At 40.3% G+C, this 20,060-nt stretch overlaps 1 protein-coding gene across 1 annotated transcript; it reads left to right on the forward strand.

The window, feature by feature from the left end:
- Positions 1 to 270: 270 nt before the first annotated feature.
- Positions 271 to 18,517, forward strand: LOC125080498 (uncharacterized). Its single transcript, XM_047694371.1, has 6 exons — positions 271 to 331; positions 983 to 1,066; positions 8,360 to 8,737; positions 8,773 to 8,874; positions 17,658 to 17,666; positions 18,426 to 18,517. The coding sequence occupies exons 1-6, from the start codon at positions 271 to 273 to the stop codon at positions 18,515 to 18,517; spliced, it is 726 nt and encodes a 241-aa protein (XP_047550327.1).
- Positions 18,518 to 20,060: the final 1,543 nt, after the last annotated feature.

A 20,060-nucleotide genomic window follows, 5' to 3' on the forward strand; every position in this document is an offset into this window, starting at 1 on the left:
AAATTTTGCAATAAAATCCAGTAAATCCAGCACAGAATTTAACCATGTCTTTCTTTCTTAAGGTGAAAATCCTCCAGGGAGATAAGTTTACTAAGCAGAAAGAAAGAAAAAAAAAAATCTTTTGTCATTCCTGAGAAGGGGGGAGGGAGGGGAGAAAAAAAACCCTGTAAATGTCACTACTGACTAATCCGATCTATTTTTAGAAGGCCGTGGGGGGTTTTAGGGCTTTCCATGTGGTAAATTAAACAGCAGCATTCCTCTGAAACAGGAATGTGCACCCTTCGCTCCCTGGGGCACTCACCTGCAGCAGCCATAATTAGGAGCCTGAAAGGTGAGTGGGAATTTTGGGGGTGGGGTGCAGTTTCCAGTACTGCAGGTACTGCAGGGGGTACTGCAGGTCACCGGCATTTTTAAAGCCCATGAACCAAGCGTGACCCTCATCTGATAGCTTTCCCAGGGCCCCTGTGGACTGGAGATGGTGCTCTTCTAGCCCTCGCCTCCCAGGCTGTCTCCTACCATTGACTCCATTTACATGTGACTTAGACAGTGGATGGTGCGGTCAGATGCCCAGATCTGTCTCTTCCTATGAGCCTGCCCTGAACTTTATCAAATCAGTGTGAGTCCTACCCAAAATGTCACTTGTTAGAAGTTCAGAAAGTGTTTTGTTGTTAAAAAATGGCATTTGCATGATACTGGTATTCACTGGAGGAGTAAAGCTGGACACACTGGGAAGTACGTTCTTGCCATGTTTTTAAGTTCTACCAAACTTGTAAGTACTTCTCACACTGGCCACTTTGTGTCTTCCCCTATCGGGTTGATGGCATTACTTGGAAAAGAAATGTTTGCACCGGTGGTTCATTACACAAGCCTCTCTACTTTTGTGTGTATTTAAGATTCTCCATGATAAGGTGAAAGAAAAATAAACAAGCACAGCATTTCACATGCTGTAGGATCTTTGATGCTTTTACTTTCTGCTCTTCAGCCCAACTGAAGACATCTCCAAGTGAGAAACCTTGGAAAGCCGAGCTGCCCCAAATCCCGGCTCATTTTGCTCCGTTGCTTCGAAGTGGGGCTCATTTTTTTTTTTTTTTTTTTTTTGCATTTTACATCCCACCAATACTTTCATAAAGGAACCCTGTCTCATCAGGATTAAATTAAAGGTTCATTTCTTCTTTTTTTTTTTTTTTAAAGATTTTATTTATTTATTTGACAGAGAGAGATCACAAGTAGACAGAGAGGCAGGCAGAGAGAGAGAGAGAGAGAGGGAAGCAGGCTCCCTGCTGAGCAGAGAGCCCGATGCGGGACTCGATCCCAGGACCCTGAGATCATGACCTGAGCCGAAGGCAGCGACTTAACCCACTGAGCCACCCAGGCGCCCAAGGTTCATTTCTTCTAAGAGGGAAATTATATATTAACAGGCATTCTGATGTTATTCTTACCTTTAACCTAAAAGGTAAAGGCTTTAAGGACGTATATAATTGCAATGTTATTACTGGAAGTAAATTTTATTCCTCTGTCTAGAAAACATATTAGCAAATGATGATGTCACGGTAGTTGAATTTTGCAATACAACAATTGAGGATTTTTACAACTACCTTAAGTCTAAACCACAACACAGATAAGTAAAACACTGAAAATGAATTCTGTAATTGTCATTGCCACACACAAAAATATCCACTGAACGTTTACAAAGTTAATAACAAGGCATAGCATGCTAGCAGATAATCATGGGGGTGAAACTACACTGGTTTCTTAGGAACTGTTATAAAAACTCCACATCCCACCTACACAACTTTGGGTCACAAGTGTTCTACTCCCAGTTGAAAACCGTTCTCTCAGCACATGTTTTTAATAGACCCCGGGCCAGGACAAATTGGCATTCCCTTCCCTGCCCTGTGCATATAGACAAATGGACACATGAAAGAGGCAGGGCAGAGAACTGAGGACTCCAAGCCAACTCTCCCCAGAGCACAATCCCCACCCCACTCCACAACAAGCTTGGCCCTGACGTCAAATCAGCTTCCTGGGCTCTGGGTGAGAGCAGAAAACAAATTTCCTCATGCTCCATTAAAACATCCACTGATTATTCAAAAGAAAACCCTAGTACCTGCTTGACAATATGGATCATTTTGAACTAACTGGATGATGATGGCCAGTCTGAACTAGCAAAAGCCTCCTTTATGCTTTAATGTAATTTAGAGGACAATTTTTGAAGACTTTTATTTATTTATTTGTCAGAGAGACAGAAAGAGTGAGAGAGCACAAGCAAGGGGAGCAGCAGGCAGAGGGTAAAGACTCCGCCCCTGAGGGGAGCCTGATGCAGGACTTGATCCAGGACCCAGGGATCATGACCTGAGCTGAAGGCAGCTGCTTAAGTGACTTAGCCACCCAAGCGTCCCTAGAGGACAATTTTTAAAAGTAGTTTTATCACATTGAAAATCATGGTGTAGGCTAACATGTAAGGTAGGCTAACAAAGGACTGTTTTAAGTCATCTCTTGCTTGGCGACTCAGTAAGAAAGACTTTCAATGTAGTCATTTCTTAAATTCTAAGATGTCCAGATAGGGCTCAGTAACCGTTGGGGGTTTTTTAAGCTTTTTGTTTGTCTGTTTTTAAGCTTCCTTAAAAAATTCTACTCTCATTCCAATGTAATACCAATGGCTTTTGCCCAGTTTACCTTTTCATATCTACTATTTGTCTACTCTATCTTAGCTGGGTTATGACCTCTTCTTAAATCATTAGTTGCATGCAAGGTTTTAAGAAGAAAAAGCTGCAACCTGTACCCCTGGGGTAAAAATATATGTTTATAAAGCTGTAAAAAAAAAAAAAAAGAAAGAAAAGAAAAAAGAAAGGATGAATACCCAAGTTTTGTAGCAACATGGACAGGACTGGAAGAGATTATGCTGAGTGAAATAAGTCAAGCAGAGAGAGTCAATTATCATATGGTTTCACTTATTTGTGGAGCATAACAAATAGCATGGAGGACAAGGGGAGATGGAGAGGAGAAGGGAGTTGAGGGACATTGGAAGGGGAGGTGAACCATGAGAGACTATGGACTCTGAAAAACGGTCTGAGAATTTTGAAGGGGTGGGGGGTGGGAGGTTGGGGGCACCAGGTGGTGGGTATTGTAGAGGGCACGGATTGCATGGAGCACTGGGTGCGGTGCAAAAATAATGAATACTGTTATGCTGAAAAAATAAAAAAAATTATAAAAAAAGAAGAAAAAGCTGCAAAACCAGGTCTTCTTAAGAATCCTTGCTCCCAGAGGGCGCCTGGGTGGCTCAGTTGGTTGAGCGACTGCCTTCAGCTCAGGTCATGATCCTGGAGTCCCGGGATCGAGTTCCACATCAGGCTCCCAGCTCCACGGGGAGTCTGCTTCTCCCTCTGACTTTCTCCTCGCTCATGCTCTCTCTCACTGTCTCTCTCTTCTCTCAAGTAAATAAATAAAATGTTTAAAAAAAAAAAAAAGAATCCTTGCTCCCGGACAAAGGGGCAACAAGCAATCTGCAAGACCTAATACAGAGAAGGGCATCCACACAGCTTCCCAAAGGTGCACGAGCAGTGCCAGGGTCCCATGCTGAAGATGAGCGTGTGCTGTGTGAGTCTGGGATGCACATCCACGGTGCCTGCACACACACAGCGTGCATGCTTATTCCAGATGTCAGTCTCCTTCCTCTTACCCACAGCTATCCTGTAGAAGTTGGTACACTAACCCCTATTCGAGAATCCTCTGGGAACCTCGCCCCACACCTAAGTACTCTCACTTATATTAAAGGGCAGATTCAAAATGCCAATATGCTCTTTCAGATTAAACAAGACTTAGGAGAGTAAGCTTCCATGTAAACAATAATACAAGGCCAGGGAAAAGATGTGACTTAGCCAGAGGAGGTAAGAATTAATATACAGGCAGAGTTTATAGGTCCACTTAAAGAATTTAAAGTTTGCATTTATTACCCCAAACCCAATAAAATGGCATTACAAAAAAAAAGCTGTTAAGGAAAAAAAAAAAACTAAGCAGCCAAGCAATTCTGTGTATGGGACTTCAGCCACAGGTGTGGGTAGAGTGGGATACCATCAGAAATAGAGTGAAATACCAACCAACCCAAGTGGTTGAAAGAGTGAAATACCAATAGAGTGAAATACGAACAGAAAACAGGGAGATTAACTAAAAGATTCACAATGGATAAAGAGACAAACAGGTGCACATGCACACAGCCACCAACATCACCCCTTTTACTAAACTTTGTGAGACAGAACTATCAGAATATTTGCAAGGCAGGTTTACACCCTCCCGTCAAGAGACTAGACAACTCTTCTCTGGGGCAACTGAATATTCCATGAGAAACCAGCCCCCACCTTCTGCATATACTAATATTTAAATCTTCCAATGGAAAAATCAAGAGCCCTTCCAGATCTCTCTTCAGAAAAGCCCACCAACTAATAAGCCCCACCTACATCAAACTTCCAATCCCCATTTTAGTATCTCTCCCTTACAAATAAGTAACCAAGACATTTGGGAAAAAAACCACACCCTTCTTTTGAAAGAAATAGACCAAACACAAAGAAAAACTCAGGAGAAATACAAAAAATAATAATTAGAAGAAAAATGTTTTAAGCCAATGTTAATTTCCTCAGAAAGCTAAAAGCAGATATATTCATGGCACAAAAATAGACCTATAGATCAATGGAACAGAATAGAGAACCCAGAAATGGACACTCAACTCTATGGTCAACTACTCTTCAACAAAACAGGAAAGAATATCTACTGGAAAAAAGACAGTCTCTTCAACAAATGGTGTTGGAAAATTGGACAGCAAACATGCAGAACAATGAAACTGGACCATTTCCTTACACAACACACAAAAACAGACTCAAAATGGATGAAAGACCTAAATGTGACACAGGAATCCATCAAAATCCTAGAGGAGAACACAGTCAGCAACCTCTATGACCTGGCTCCAAAGGCAAGGGAAACAAAGGCAAAGATTCAGCTATTAGGCCTTCATCAAGATGAAAAGCTTTTTCACAGCAAAGGAAACAGTCAACAAAACCAAAAGACAACTGACAGAATGGGAGAAGATATTTGCAAATGTCTTATCAGATAAAGGACTAGTATCTAAAATCTATAAAGAACCTATCAAACTCAACACCCAAAGAACAAATAATCCAATCAAGAAATGAGCAGAATACATCCAAATGGCCAACAGACACATGAAAAAAAAACTCAACATCACTTGGCATCAGGGAAATACAAATCAAAACCACAATGAGATCCCACCTCACACCAGTCAGAATGGCTCAAATGAACAAGTCAGGAAACAACAGATGTTGGTGAGGATGTGCAGAAAGGGGAACCCTCTTACACTGTTGGTGGGACTGCAACTGGTGCAGCCACTCTGGAAAACAGTATGGAGGGTCCTCAGAAAGTTGAAAATAGAGCTACCCTATGACCTAGCAATTGCACTACTAGGGATTTACCCCAAAGATACAAGTGGAGTGATCCAAAGGGGCAACTGCACCCCAATGTTTATAGTAGCAATGTCCACAATAGCCAAACTATGGAAAGAGACCAGATGTCCATCAATAGATGAATGTATAAAGAAGATGTGGCGTACATATATTCAATGGAATACTACCCAACCATCAAAAAAAGGTGAAATCTTGCCTTTTACAATGACAGGGATGAAACTAGAGAATATTGTGCTCAGCGAAATAAGTCAGTCAGAAAGATAATTACCATATGACCTCACTCATATGTGGAATTTAAGAAACAAAACAGAGGATCATAGGAGAAGAGAGTTAAAAATAAAATAAGATCAAATCAGAGAGGGAGACAAACCATGAGAGACTCTTAATCATAGCAAACAAATTGAGGATTGCTGGAGGGAAGTGCATAGGGGGATTGGGTAACTGGGTGATGGACATTAAGGAGGGCACATGATGTAGTGAGCACTGGGTATTATATAAGACTGATGAGGGATGCTTTGTTGACTCAGTCAGTTGAGGACCTTCTTTTGGCTCAGGTCATGATCCTAGGGTCTGGGATGGAATCCCTCATGGGGCTCCCCACTCAGTGGGGAGCCTGCTTCTCCCTCTCCCTCTGCCTGCCACTCTGCCTACTTGTGCTCTTTATCTCTCTGTCAAATAAATAAATAAAATCTTAAAAAAAAAAAAGACTGATGAATCACTGACCTCTACCTTTGAAACTAATAATATATCCTATGTTAGTTAATTGAATTTAAATTTAAAAATTTTTTTAAAATGAACTCTCATTTTCCCAAGTTAAAAAAAAAAAAAAGATATATCCATGAAACAAGACACTATTTTTAAAAAGAGAACTCTTGGGAATTTTAAATATGACAGCAAAGATGAAAAGTTCAATGCACTAAATAATAAAATGAGGATAATAATAATAAATAATAAGCTAATAATAATAAATAATAAGTGATAAGCTAAATAAATAATGAGCAAATTCCCAGAAAGAATAGGAGAAAGAGAAAGAAATGGAAAAGAGAAAAAGGGTTTTATTTGGTTATTTTGGTTTTTTAGGTAGATTAATCCAGAAAGGCCAATATCTAGAAAAAGAGAGTAGTGAAAACAGAAAAAGAGAGGGAGGGAGGGAGGGAGGGAGGGAAAACAGAAACAGGAAGGAAGAAAGAAATGTAACCCTCATGAATGATGCAGCACATATGTAGTTGGGGTTGAAGCAATTTAGCACACCGTAGAACATTAAGCCAACAACGGCAAAAATGGAGAACCATCAAAATTTACAGTAATCCTCAAGACTCAGGAACTTGCAGTCCCAGATACTTGAGGGTTAAGGCAAAGAAAACCAAAGAAAGGCTAAGTGAAGTTGGTTTGAGAAGCAATTAGAGCTTCTATTGCCTCTCGGCTCTTTATCATTGAGTCTACACCCTGCTCTTCCCCACACCCGTTAGAAAATGGTAGGTTTATTCTTTTAAGAAATTCTTTGTGGATTGGTGGTCCACCCGCTCAGCCATTGATTTTGGGAACAGAACCACAAACTAGGGCATTTAGTGACCATAAAATGCTGAGACTCCCAGCCCTATTTCCCCCAATTGGCTACCAGAACACTGGCAACATAACCCTATGAACTTGACAGGAGAAAAGGAAAGTTTCTTTCTGGAGAATGCGACTAGCCCAAAAAAAAGACCAGAAAATGGGCACCTGGGTGTCTCAGCTGGTTAACTGTCTGCCTTCAGCTCTGACTCAGGGTCCTCGGATCCAGCCCTGGTTGGGCTCTCTACTCAACAGGGAGTCTGCTTCTCCCTCTCCCTGTGGGATCTCTCTCACCCTTGCTTTCTCTCAAATACGTAAATAAAATCTTTTTTTTTTTAAAGACGAACTAAATCCTTTAGTTTTAGAAAAAACTAAATCAGGTTTCCTACAATAATCAGTGCTTCATGCTATGGTGAAGCTCAGTCAACAAGCCCCAACTACAAGCCCAGAGATTCCAATTAGTTTTTTAATCTTCTACTCTAATACAGAGCAGACATCCAAGGATTACCAGATTTCTAAGGAAGGCTGAAAACAAGAAAACTAGATAATAAAACAAGTAGATAAAAACAACTTGAAGGAAGCAAAATAAACAAGGATTAAAGAAATTAAACAGTGCAATTAAGGGGAGCCTAGGTGACTCAGTCAATTGAGTGTACAACTCTTGGTTTCAGCTCAGGCTATGATCTTCTGGTTCTGGGATTGTGCTCACATGTGGCTCCATGCTCAGTGGGAAGTCTGCTTGAGATTTTCTCTCTCTCTCTCTCTCCCCCTCTGCCCCTCCTCCATGAGCATGTTTTTTCTCTCTCTCTAAAATTAAAAAAAAAATGTCATTATTACTCTCAGTATAGTAAGACACAGTGTTATACCCTTCAAACAATGATAGGAAAGTATGAAAAAGAACATCCAGGTTACAAAAAAGAGAAATATTAGTGTAAGGGCCTGGTTAGCCAGAGGAACTTAGTTGTAAACCCCGGATATAGGGGCGGGCCAGGCCGGATGGAGATATCCAATCAGTGGGGCGTGCATATATTTACTTTGGTGAGTTGAAATCCCATTGGCCACCTGTGTGTGGGCCGGGCTCAACCACCTATATAAAGGTTCGTCTGTGAGGCTAGGGAGTAGTAGGAGTAGTAGGAGGAGTTAGAATAGCCATTGGGATAACCGTTAGCGTAGTCTTCGGGAGAGTGGGGAGAGTCGGGGAGAGTCGAGCATCATGATCATCATGGTCGCCGGGAGCGTGGTGGTTGTCCTGGGAGCGTGGTGGTTGTCCTGGTCATCGTAGTTGCAGGCAGCAGCGCCAAGGCGAATGGCCTCACCGCCAGCAGCCTCGCTGCCCTAAGCCGTGGCACTGCCCCGAGCGGCCTCACCGCCCCCAGCTGCGGCGCTGCCGCGAGTGGCCTTGCCAGAGTGGCATCATTCTGGGAAGCGGTCCTGTCCGGGGACCGACCTCGTCAGCAGCGGCCTCGTCCTGGGAGCGGCCTCATCCAGAGTGGCCTCTTCTTGGGAGCAGCCCCATCCGGGGAGCAGCCTCGCCGGAGCAGCCTCATTCCGGGGAGCGGCCCTGTCCGAGAGTGGCCTCGTAGGCAGTGGCCTCATCGGAGCGGCCTCATCCTGGGAGCGGCCTCATCTTGGGAGCGGCCTCATCCAAAGCGGCCTCGTCGGAAGCAGCGTCATGGGGAGCAGAGTCTGCGTTGTCAGGGCTGTCGTCCTCGTCATCATTGTCTCTGCGTCGTCGGTGTTGTTGTCCTCATTGTCATCGCCTCTTCGTCGTCGGGAGTGGCCTTGTCCACAGCGGCCTCATCCAGAGCGGCCTTCTTGGGAGTGGCCTTGTCAGGGTCATCGTCATCGTCTCTTAGTAAGAGATGGCCCCTACCAGTCAGTTTGATTTTCGATGCTTGGCGCAAAATAAAGCTTTGTTTAATTTTTGCTTTGTGTCAGTCTCGTTCCTTTGATCACGGACCCTAACAATTAGAAATTAGTAAACATTATGGTAATAATGAGAAACTGAAAAGAAGGATCAGAAAAAAAAGTGGAGGTATTCTCCTAAAAAGGAGAGTAAGACACAGAGGGAACAACAGAAAAGAAAAAATAAAGACATCAGAGGACCAACTGCAGGATTTCCAATATCTAATTAACAAGAGTTTCAGAAACAGGGAACAGAAAACCAAGGGGAGGAAATCATCAATAAAGTAATTCAAACAAATTTCTCAGAAGTGAAAGATGGGAGTTTCTGGATTTCCTGAAAGGGCCACTGAGGGCCCAGCATAATAAGTGAAAATAGGCCCATGCCCAGGAACATTTACTATGTTTCAGAACACTGGAGACAAAGGGAAGATCCTTTCTGTCTTGACTACTACAGGATATTCTCCACCAAAACAAGAGAGTAAACCAAGAAAGAGGAAGAGATAAGGAATCTAACTCGGAAGAAAAACAGGAAATTCCAAGGTTGCTAAGGAAAGGAATGTCCTAAAACGACAGCTCTGCAACAGCACGGAGAGCACTCAACCCAGACAGAATTGGATTGGGGTGGGGATGGGGAGGCTCTATTTAAGTGAAAGAGACTGGTAGATTACCTAATTTTGGTTGATCTGTGTCCATTTAAAGGTAGATACAAAGAACATTATGTAAATGGCTGGAGTGGGAGTAGGAGTGGAGGGGCAACAATTTCAGGAAAAACAAGAAGAAAAGAAACAACCACAGTCTACAATGTTCAACTGTGAATTGCAATTGCCTAGACAAGTTATGTGAGTACAGAAGTTGATTTAATCAACACGTGTATTATCTTGGGAGCATGTGACACAGGAACAGAGGAGAAGATGATGTAAGAGAATTGGATGCTTATCTACCATAACAGGTGATAGAAAATGTCTAGAAGTCACAAATCAAAGCAGTCTAATCTAGGCATATTATTTGGAAGTGCCAGGATATATACTCCAGAAGAAATGGCTGAGAGAATCAAAAGTGGTTGTCTCTATGAAGGGGTACTGGAAGTAGTGTAAAGAACAATGCAGGAGACCACTGTATTTTGTCATAAACTTTTAATACTATTTAACTTTCTAAATGATGTACATGTATAATTTTAATAAAGCAATTGATATTTAAAAATATGTTCTATTTTTTCAAAATGAGAAAATAAAACAAGTGTAAAGGATTTTAGTTCATAATTAGATCAATGAGTCAACAGGGGGATGGACTACTGACTCCTCCAGATAAGAGCTGGTCTTACTCCCCTCATTTCCAGCACCTAGCATGAAGTAAGAACTCAGTAAATTACTTCTTTAATTGATCATTCTATGGATAAGTATTTGGGGCTACATCAAGAGAATGATAGGGGAAAAGTTAATAGATAACACTCACTGAACACTCACTATGTATGAGTCTTTGGTCTAAGTCCTGGGCATATATCGCATTATTTAATTTTTACAATCCCATGAGAAAAATGCTGACATTGTCCCATTTTAGCGACAAGGGAACTGAAGGACAGAGGATATCATATAGTTCATTCTAAGTTACACAGCTACAAAGTGTCAAAGCTGAATCTACACCTAGTCTGGCTGGCTCTGGAGTCTCCACTCTTTGCTAAACTTCACAGCCAAGAAGGAGTTGTCCTAGGGGCATACCACAGTTGGAATAATCTGTTCTGATTTGAACACACTCTCTCTTTCCCTTTCTTTAGTAGTGGACTGTAATAGGATGTGAGAAGACCAAAAACCACGCAAGCGGGTTTGGGAATAGAAATAGTTTGTCAATGATGAAAATCATGTCTAATGTCTAATCATCTTTCAAGGAGGCTGATAAAAAAGAGGCATTGAGGGGTGCCTGGGTGGCTCAGTGGGTTGGGCCGCTGCCTTCGGCTCAGGTCATGATCTCAGAGTCCTGGGATCGAGACCCGCATCGGGCTCTCTGCTCAGCAGGGAGCCTGCTTCCTCCTCTCTCTCTGCCTGCCTCTCTGCCTGCTTATGATCTCTCTGTCAAATAAAAAAAAAAAAAAAAAAAAAAAAAAGAAGAGGCATTGAACTTATTCCTTGTGTCCCAAGCAGTAATGTTAGAACCAATGACAGAGATTATCTGAAGCTATATTTCAGTTTCAGGAAGAACTTATTCACTGCTCAATGGGAAGTCAATTGCTTTAGAAACTAGATGGTTCCATTACTGAAAATCATTAGCTCATTACACTCCAGGCTTAGAAGAAAATCTAGACATTTCATCAATCAACCTCAGAATGCTTAAATCACCTTTACATTATCCTCCTCAAAGGTATTCTCAAACATTTCAGAGATAAAGAACACAAAAGGGGAAGTACACTCTTAAAAAAAATTTAAATCAAAGTTAAACAGGCACACAATTTAAGAAGTTTAATAGTTCTACAAGATTTGCTACAAAAAGTTCCTCACTGAGGCAACCACTTTCAAATTTTTTTTTTTTTAGGTGATTCTTCTGGAAATTTTTATCTCTATATTTCTAAATATCTCCTTATATTGCCACTTCTTGATTTTTCAGGATTAGGCATTCTCCAATTACTTTCCACAATGTTATGATTTTATTCTCTTTCACTCCCCAACCACAATATACCCTCTCCATCTCTTTACTATTTAAACATAGTTTATGTAATTTTGGTTATTTAGTTTGGTTATTTAGTGTTTATATTATTATAAATAAACACTACTCAGAATTGAATCATGATGCAAACCATGATTATTTTCCTTTCCTAAACATCTTCGTGATTCCTCTGAAATTAATAAAAATCTCCCTTTTTTGCCTTTGCTTATTTTTTTAATGTACTTAGTAATACAAATCCTCCATTTTCTATTCAATATATGAATTTCTTCTTGAGACAGTCATACACGTCAGGTTTCTAGCCATTTTACCCCCAAAGAAGCCCGTCTCAGAGCCTCCCAGCTTTTCCTAATGTGGACTGGCTACTTTCCATGCTTAGTGCACAGTTGCTATCTGGGAACTGCCCTTACCATCACCTGGAGATTCCCATCACCTTTCTCCTGTTTCCTGTATCTCTCGTCTCACTCTTAATTTGGTTTTCTCCATTGTTTTAGTGGTGTTCATCCCACAGCAGCTTCTTAAGAAAGGTTGTGTGGGAGGTAAAAGAATTTTAATATTTCAAGACTAAATATATCTTTATTCTACCTCACACTTGATTCAAATTGCATTCTAGCTTCTAATATTACTATTGAAAAGTCATTCTGATAGCCGTTCTTTGCATGACCAGTTTTGTCTCCCTTGAAGTTTTTAAGATTGTCCCCTTGTCTTGAGTGTCCTGAAATTTCACAATACTCTGCCCTGGGTGTGGGTCTATTTTCTTGCATTGTGCTGGGCACTCAATAGGCAATTTCAGACAGGAAACTCATGTCTTCCAGTTCTGGGAAATGTACTTGAATTACTTTGTTGATGACTTCCTCCCCTTGGTTTGTTCTGTTCCCTCTTTTGGACACTTTTATTCAGAAACTGCACTTCCCAGGCTGATCCTCTTATTATTCTATCTTTAATTTATCACCGATGTTTCTATCTTATTTCTTTCTAATTTCTGGGATAGTTCCTCAACAGCATCTTCCAAACCTTCTGTTGAAATATTCACTTTTTGTGCCATTTTGTTAATTTCTGAGAGCATTTTTTGTTTTATTGATTGCCTTTTCTAGCATCTTATTTTCATTTTATGATTAAAATATTTTTTATATTTCTAAAGACATTAATAATAGTTTTTTTCCTTGAAGTGTTTTTCTCTTTCCATAAATCTCCCTTTTCTTCCCTCTTTGCATTGGCTTTTCTAGTTGTTTATTTCATTATTTTGGTCTCTTTCATTTGAGGCTGTTCTTGGGGGTCTCGTATTCCTTGGTTATCTGCTCATATTAAATAGGGACTTAAAAACTGGCTGGAAGCTCTGGCCTTTCAATGGGGTTTGGCCAGTTTTGGTTTCACTATAGTGGAACCTAGCTGGGTTGTTTGGTGGGGAACCTCCAACATCAGAAACATCAGGTATTTCTTCTTGGATTGGTCAGATACACCAGAGCATACTCTTCTGTTCTGTTTGGAAGTTGGAATCCCGGCTCACAGAATTCTAAGAGCCCATGGGTGTGTTTGGATAATATTTCTGCCACGGCCCTCAACTATGCTGTAGAAGCAAACAAGTAGAGTGAGTAAGAGCATGAGCTCTGAAGCCAGAATTGATATACAGCTTTGCCACTGCATGACCTTAGGCAAATTATTTAGCTCCTCTGTGCCTCTGTCACCTTATCTGTAAAATAGGGTTGGACTAGTTTTCTAGGCTCTATAACAAATCACTACAATATAGAAACTTAAGACAATATGCATTTATTATCTCACAACTTCCATGGGCATTCTGCTCAGGAACCCATACAACTGCAATCCCGGTATTGGCTGGGCTGTATTCTTATCTGGAAGCTTACTGCTTTTAAGCTCATTCAAGTTGTTTGTAGAATTCATTTTCTTGTGTCTGTAAGACTGAGAACCCCTGATTCTTACTGGTTGTCAGCTGAAGGCCACCCTCAGATCCTAGAGGTTTTCCTCAGCTACTAGAAGTAGCTTCAGGTCCATGAAACATAGCTGCTTACTCCATCAAGCCAGCAGAGAGTGACCAAAGCTAGTCTGCTACCAAAATGGAACCTTATATAATGTTACATAATCATGAGAGTGACATCTATCATCTTTGCCATATTCTAGTTAGAAGCAAGTCGCAGATCCCATTCACACTCAAGGGAAAGCAATTATACAAGGGATGTGAACAACAATTTTATATATATTTTTTATATAAGTATATGCATATAATTATATACAAATATATAAATTTTATATATAATTTTTATATTAAAATAAATTTTATTTATAGTATTATATATAATTATATAAACTTATTTATATAAGTATATATAAAATAAATTATATATAAATATATATTTATATATTTGTATATAATATACAATAACTTATTCTTTTATAATTATATATTTATGATAAATACATAATTATATAATGTATATTTGTATATTTATATATTATATGTTTATTATAATTATATAGTATATATTTATATCTTACATATTTATTATGATTATATATTGATATTAATATACCAAATACATAATTATAAAAGAATATGTTATTTTTATATGGTATATATTTATATATAATATATAATTTAAGTATATAATATATATGATACTTTTATACTAAAGTATAAGTATTTAAGTATATAATTATAATTACATATAAGTATATACTTCTTTGAGGTAAAATGGCTAGAAATCTGATGTGTATGAATGCCTCAAGAAGAAATTCAGATATTGAACAGAAAACGGAGGATTTGTGTATATACACACATATATATATATAATTTATATATTATTATATGATTATAATAATTATATAATAAGTATAAATAATTTCAATCAGTCAATGCCTGGTTTATTGTCAGCATTGAATAAATATTAGCAATTTTTTTCATTATTATTCTATTGGAAGATATTTGATGATATAGAAATATATAAAAGAAATACTATAAAGTAAAAAACCAAGTTGCTGAGTGAGGGACAATATATTACCTTTTGTTTAAAAAATTTTAAACATACAAATATATATACTCATACATATATACGGAATTTTTAAATTAACCATTAATATTTGGGGGTGTGAGTTAAGGCTACCCAGAACTGCAGCACAGGTGGGAATGTTAGGAGTCCCATGATCTTTAAGGACCCTTCGAACCCTGAGAGTCTAAGAAATTATTGATCTAGTCCAACTATACCTTAGCTGACCTCAGACTAGCAGTGCCAGTAAAAACTAGAAACTTTCTTCTAAATCCATACTTTTGGCTAGATATTTTTTAAGATTTTATTTATTTATTTGAGAGAGAGAGTGTGAGAGAGAGAAGAGTGAGCGGCAGCTGGAGGCGGGGAGAGCAGAGGGAGAGGGAAAAGCAGGCTCCCCACTGAGCAGGGACCCCCCCCCCCATGCAGTGCTTGACCCCAGGACCCTCAGAACATGACCTGAGCCGAAGGCAGATGGTTAACCAACTGAGCAACCCATGCAGCCCTAGGCTAGATCTTAGTCCCCAAACTATAAAATTGAACTCAGCAACAATTTACTGAGAATACTTTATACATAAAGCATTGACTTTGATGCTATAAGAAATAATAGAGTATTGAAAGAGGTGGTCTTGGAGTGAATCAGATGAAACCACAAGAAACAGTAGGAAAAAATACAAGGCAGGTATGATTAAAAGCCAAACCTCTACCATCAATGATACCACTTGTTAATGTTTCTATATATCTGTTCTTCCAGCTCCTTCACAGTTTTTCATCTTGGAAGGCAATCCCTTAAGTGTACATCCATCTCACTGTGGCAAAGGGGAAGGCTCATCCTGATTGACTCGAACCCATCAGAATTCTGTCTATGGTCAGGAGTGGGTGTATCCCACTAAATGTCAGTACTGTCTCCTTCTAGTCATCATGATGATCAAGAATATCCCCCCACACATTTTCAACTACATTTGGGAATAACTACTCAAAGCTAACAACCACACCTCTCTCTTCTCCTTTTTTTTTTTTTAAGTAGTCTCCATGTTCAAGCTCTCCAACATAGAGCTTAAACTCACAACAACACTGAGATCAAGACCTGAGCAGCAATCAAGAGTTGGATATTTGGACACTTAAAGACTGAGCCACCCAGGGGCCCCTACACTCTCTTTTAAAAGGGTAACTGCTTGCCACACAATGGAGGAGCAGCAGAACGAAATTTGGGGCAATAACTACAATAGTCAGTACAGTATCATCATCCCCATTATAGAATTAAGAAAACTCAGGCTCAGAAAGTTGTAACATGTCCAAAGTTACTCCGTGATTAAAGGCAAGCCACTAAACTTCTCCAATGCCTAATTACTTCTTTTATTATAGGAAGCTAATAATACCATCAGAAAGTTTGCAAACTTGGTGCTTACACAGGTTGAACACACATACGCACAAACATGTGGTACAATGACACATTAACCTGCCTCCACTCCAGAAGAGAACAATGAAAATCTTAGAGATGACATCAAATGGCCTCTCCCAAAATTGTCTCAAATATTATGATCTCACATTCTTTCTCAGTTGAAATACTGTGAGTTTGTGAAAGAGTACTCACTCTTGTGTGTATGTGTACATATGTGGGTGGGAAATAGGCAGAGTAAGCTTTTTCTGACTTAATTTCTGTCCTCAGCAGCCCTGAGGAAAGAACACTACTCAGTTGGCAACTATGATAGATCAGCCCTTAAGACTGACAATTCTCAGAGGAATTTGATGTGATCCCCAGGGGTGGGCTATCTGAGCATACTTGAAAGAAACAAGACCCAAGCAATTAGGATCCAGGGTCTTAGTCAGCGTGCCCTGAATTAGCTCACCATCCCATTGTTTACCTCACTCCTGCGCTGCAGACCCTGTTACTACTCAGGCAAAACTGCTTTAAGTGCCTTCCTAGCAACATCCTACTCATGCACAGGAGCCTCTTCCAAAAACACACCCAGTGCCTGGAAAATCCTTCCCTGCCCTCTGAACAGGCTTCTTCATTCCCACCCCAGTCTCAGGTCCTGAAGTCCCAGCCTTCCCAGTTGTCAAGGCTCCACTGATTAACCAGAAAAAGAAGGTAATTTCCTAGAGTCTCTCCCATTACACACTCACCTAAAAGGCCTTTCACCTGTTGTTCAAAAACCCACAATAAGTATTTCCCAAAGAATAGCTGTTTATTGGTTGGTCTTTTACTTCGCCAGTCTTCCTCATTCTTTCCACAGATAAGTCTGAAGACGGTAGAAATGGTGTCCAACTTATTTGCAAAGTATCTAACACAATGCTATACTATTCATTCATTCATTCATTCATTCATTCATTCATTCAACAGGTGATAGCATCATCTCTGTACAAGGCTCAATAAGACTCTGCCCTCCTATAGATGAGCAGGAGATAGAGAATATAGACATTTACAATACAGAACGATGCTTGCCCCCATGGGGCTGCTTTCAAAGCCCCCTCAAGTTGTTTGCAGAATTCATCCCCTTGTGTCTATAGAACTGAAGACCCTATGCTTAAGAAATAGGGAATTAAGGAAAACTTCACAAACAGGGTAGCATGGAGGTTGCCCTACTCTTCCCAGATAGAGAGTAGAAAGACGGCATTTCAGGAAAAGTGAACAGCAGATTTGGGGGAACATCATCAAGAAGACATGACCACCAGATGACCTGTAAGCTGGACCATGGGCATTCAGAGACTCCTCATCCTTTTCCCTTTCCTTAGCATGTAGATTCTGCTTGCCTTTGCTGCTCCCAAAGGCTGCTCCAAGGGCCTATTCTTGAGATAGTAATGTGATGTTAAGAATGCCTGCACCAGGGGCATCTGGGTGGCTCAGTGGGTTAAGCCTCTGCCTTCAGCTCAGGTCATGGTCTCAGGGTCCTGGGATGGAGCCCCATATTGGGCTCCCTGCTCAGCGGGGAGCCTGCTTTCCCCCTCTCTCTGCATGCCTGTCTGCCTACTTGTGATATCTCTCTGTGTGTCAAATAAATAAATAAAATATTAAAAAAAAAAAATTCCTGCACAGCTTATGTGACTAAACCCCGTTAAGGTCTCTTTGTAAACTTTTAAGGCTTGGCAGGTAAGTATGGGGATCCATTCACCTTGCTGCCACTGAAGACAAACCTCTGATATAAGTTCCCTTTGCTTATTAAAACTACCATCTACCAACCTGGAGTGGCCTGTCTCTTCAGACTCTCTCTGAGCTGTGAGTACAGGGGCCAGTTTCAAGTTACACTAAGAAAACTCTTGAGAGTGTTATTAACCAACAGCAGCTCAAAGGCATAGCACAAAGTCTATTCAAACAATAGTCAAAGTTTGAAGGGAGAGTAGCAAGGTGATAAGTCTGGGCAAGTAGACAGGGGCCTTATTAAGAAAGGCTTGCATGCCTAATGAAGAGGTTGAAATGTGAAGTCACTGAAGCATTTTGAATCAGAGAATGATAAGATCAGGTACTGTGTCAGAAAGAACCCCCCCCCCCACCGCCCCCAGCAGAAGGAGCAGAACAGGTGAAGGAAACAGAACAGAGAGGCTTTAGGAAAGATCTGGTAGGAGATGATGGCCCTGAACTAGGGTAATGATGGTACAAGTAGAAAGAAAGGGATAGATCAAGAAGAAGTTGATGAGGTATAACTCACAAGAGAGAGTATGGGGAGACTCACCTCATCAATACCAAGACTGCGGGAGGGTGAGCAGATATGGAGAAGAGCCTAGTTCGGGACCTATTGGCTTACAGATGCCTGTGGGACTTGCATGTGGAGATATCCAGGAAGGGTGGAAGGGTCAAGGGCTCAGTCCAAGGTTGGGTTGAGATGAACATATGTGAAAGTCACACCCATAGAGATGGTGGCTGAGGCCATGGCAGGTGATGATGAAATTCTCCAAGGAGAGGATATGGAGGGAGGAGAAAAGAGGACCAAAGTGGACTTCTGAGAACACATACAAAGTCATCTAGAGACCACACAGAAACTGAGACAAACTAATTGTGGTTGATTCCTTTGGATCCTGACACTGTATCTTCTCTTTCATACAACACAGGTCCTGGACAAATTAGACCAATAATACCTTGCACAATATTATATTGTAAGGCTTAAAGGGATATGTACAGTCAAAATTATAACAAATTGTGTCTCCTTCCCTGCTCAAATCAAAGCATAACATGCTTGCCCTACAGCTATGTGGCCGTATTTGCATAGGAGCATGACTCCCAAAAAGCATCCTTTGTTCCTGTCCAAAGACATCTTTGCTTGAGCCCAACTGCATTCCTCTGTAAGTAAAGGTAGAATTAGAGGAAGAAAGACACAGAAAGTCTCTTTCCCTTTCCTGGAGTTGTATTTGGGATGAGCCCTGAGCATTAAGACACTAAATTAAATGACACAAGATGTCCAGATTGATAGAGAGGGGTCTCCAATGACCAACAACTCTGAGGAATGGACAAAAATTTCAATAATATATGAGATAAAAGATTTTTTTCCTCTTTATTGTAATAGCTCTCTGTGTGTGTGTGCGCGCGCATGCGTGAAGCTAATGGAACACATTTTAAACTCCAATTTCCACCATGTGATGACCAGTAACAATTTATTTAAATCTTGATTTCAAAAAAAAAAAATCTTGATTTCCATGAAGCAGAGACTTTTCCATTTATAGAAAACTCAAGAATAGGCAAAACTGATCTTTGATTAGCAGTCCATGATAGTGGGTGGTTATTAACATCTAGAGGGTGGTTATTAACTGGAAGGGAGTTGTACAGAATTCTATGGGGTAATGGAAATATTCTATATCTTGATCTGGGTGGGTAGTTACATAGGTGATACATACATAAAAATTCTTCATGTCCTGCAACTAAGACCTTTGTATCTTACTACATGTAAATTCTATATCAGTAAAAATAGATAATCTGAAACAAAATAGATATAGCATACATTCCTACATACACACAACAGACACCCAACAAGGTCTATGTTGTCCAGGAAAGAAAACAAATTAAAAGCAGACTGACATGATCCGATGAGCACTGGGTTACACGCAACTGATGAAGCATTGAACACTACATCAAAAACTAATGATGTACTGTATGTTGAATTAATTGAACTTATTAAAAAAAAAAAGAAAAAGAAAAAAAAGAAAAGAAGACTGGTCCACTTGAAGTGGAAGGAACTGAAGGCCCTGGTGAGATCCAAGAGCTGACATAGTGAGAAAGGGAGTGACAGAGCAGGGAGGTCAGGAACCATGATCAGAGTGGGCTGCTGGCCTCTAGGACCACATGGGTGAAGCAACCCCACTAGATGGCAAAATCCAAGATGAGGCTGTGTTGTGAAAAGCTACAATGGAAAAGAGGTGATGATCTTTGGAACTGAGGAGATCTCCAAGAGAAGGAACATCAGAGGGATCAGCTATGTGGTCACTAATGCTCACCAAAAAGCATGGCTGGAGTAGGAATTCCAGGTGTAAAGATCTCAAAGCATTTGAGGAAGTA

Source organism: Lutra lutra, chromosome 11 (genome assembly GCF_902655055.1).
Source record: "Lutra lutra chromosome 11, mLutLut1.2, whole genome shotgun sequence".
In the NCBI taxonomy this organism is placed as follows: Eukaryota; Metazoa; Chordata; class Mammalia; order Carnivora; family Mustelidae; genus Lutra; species Lutra lutra.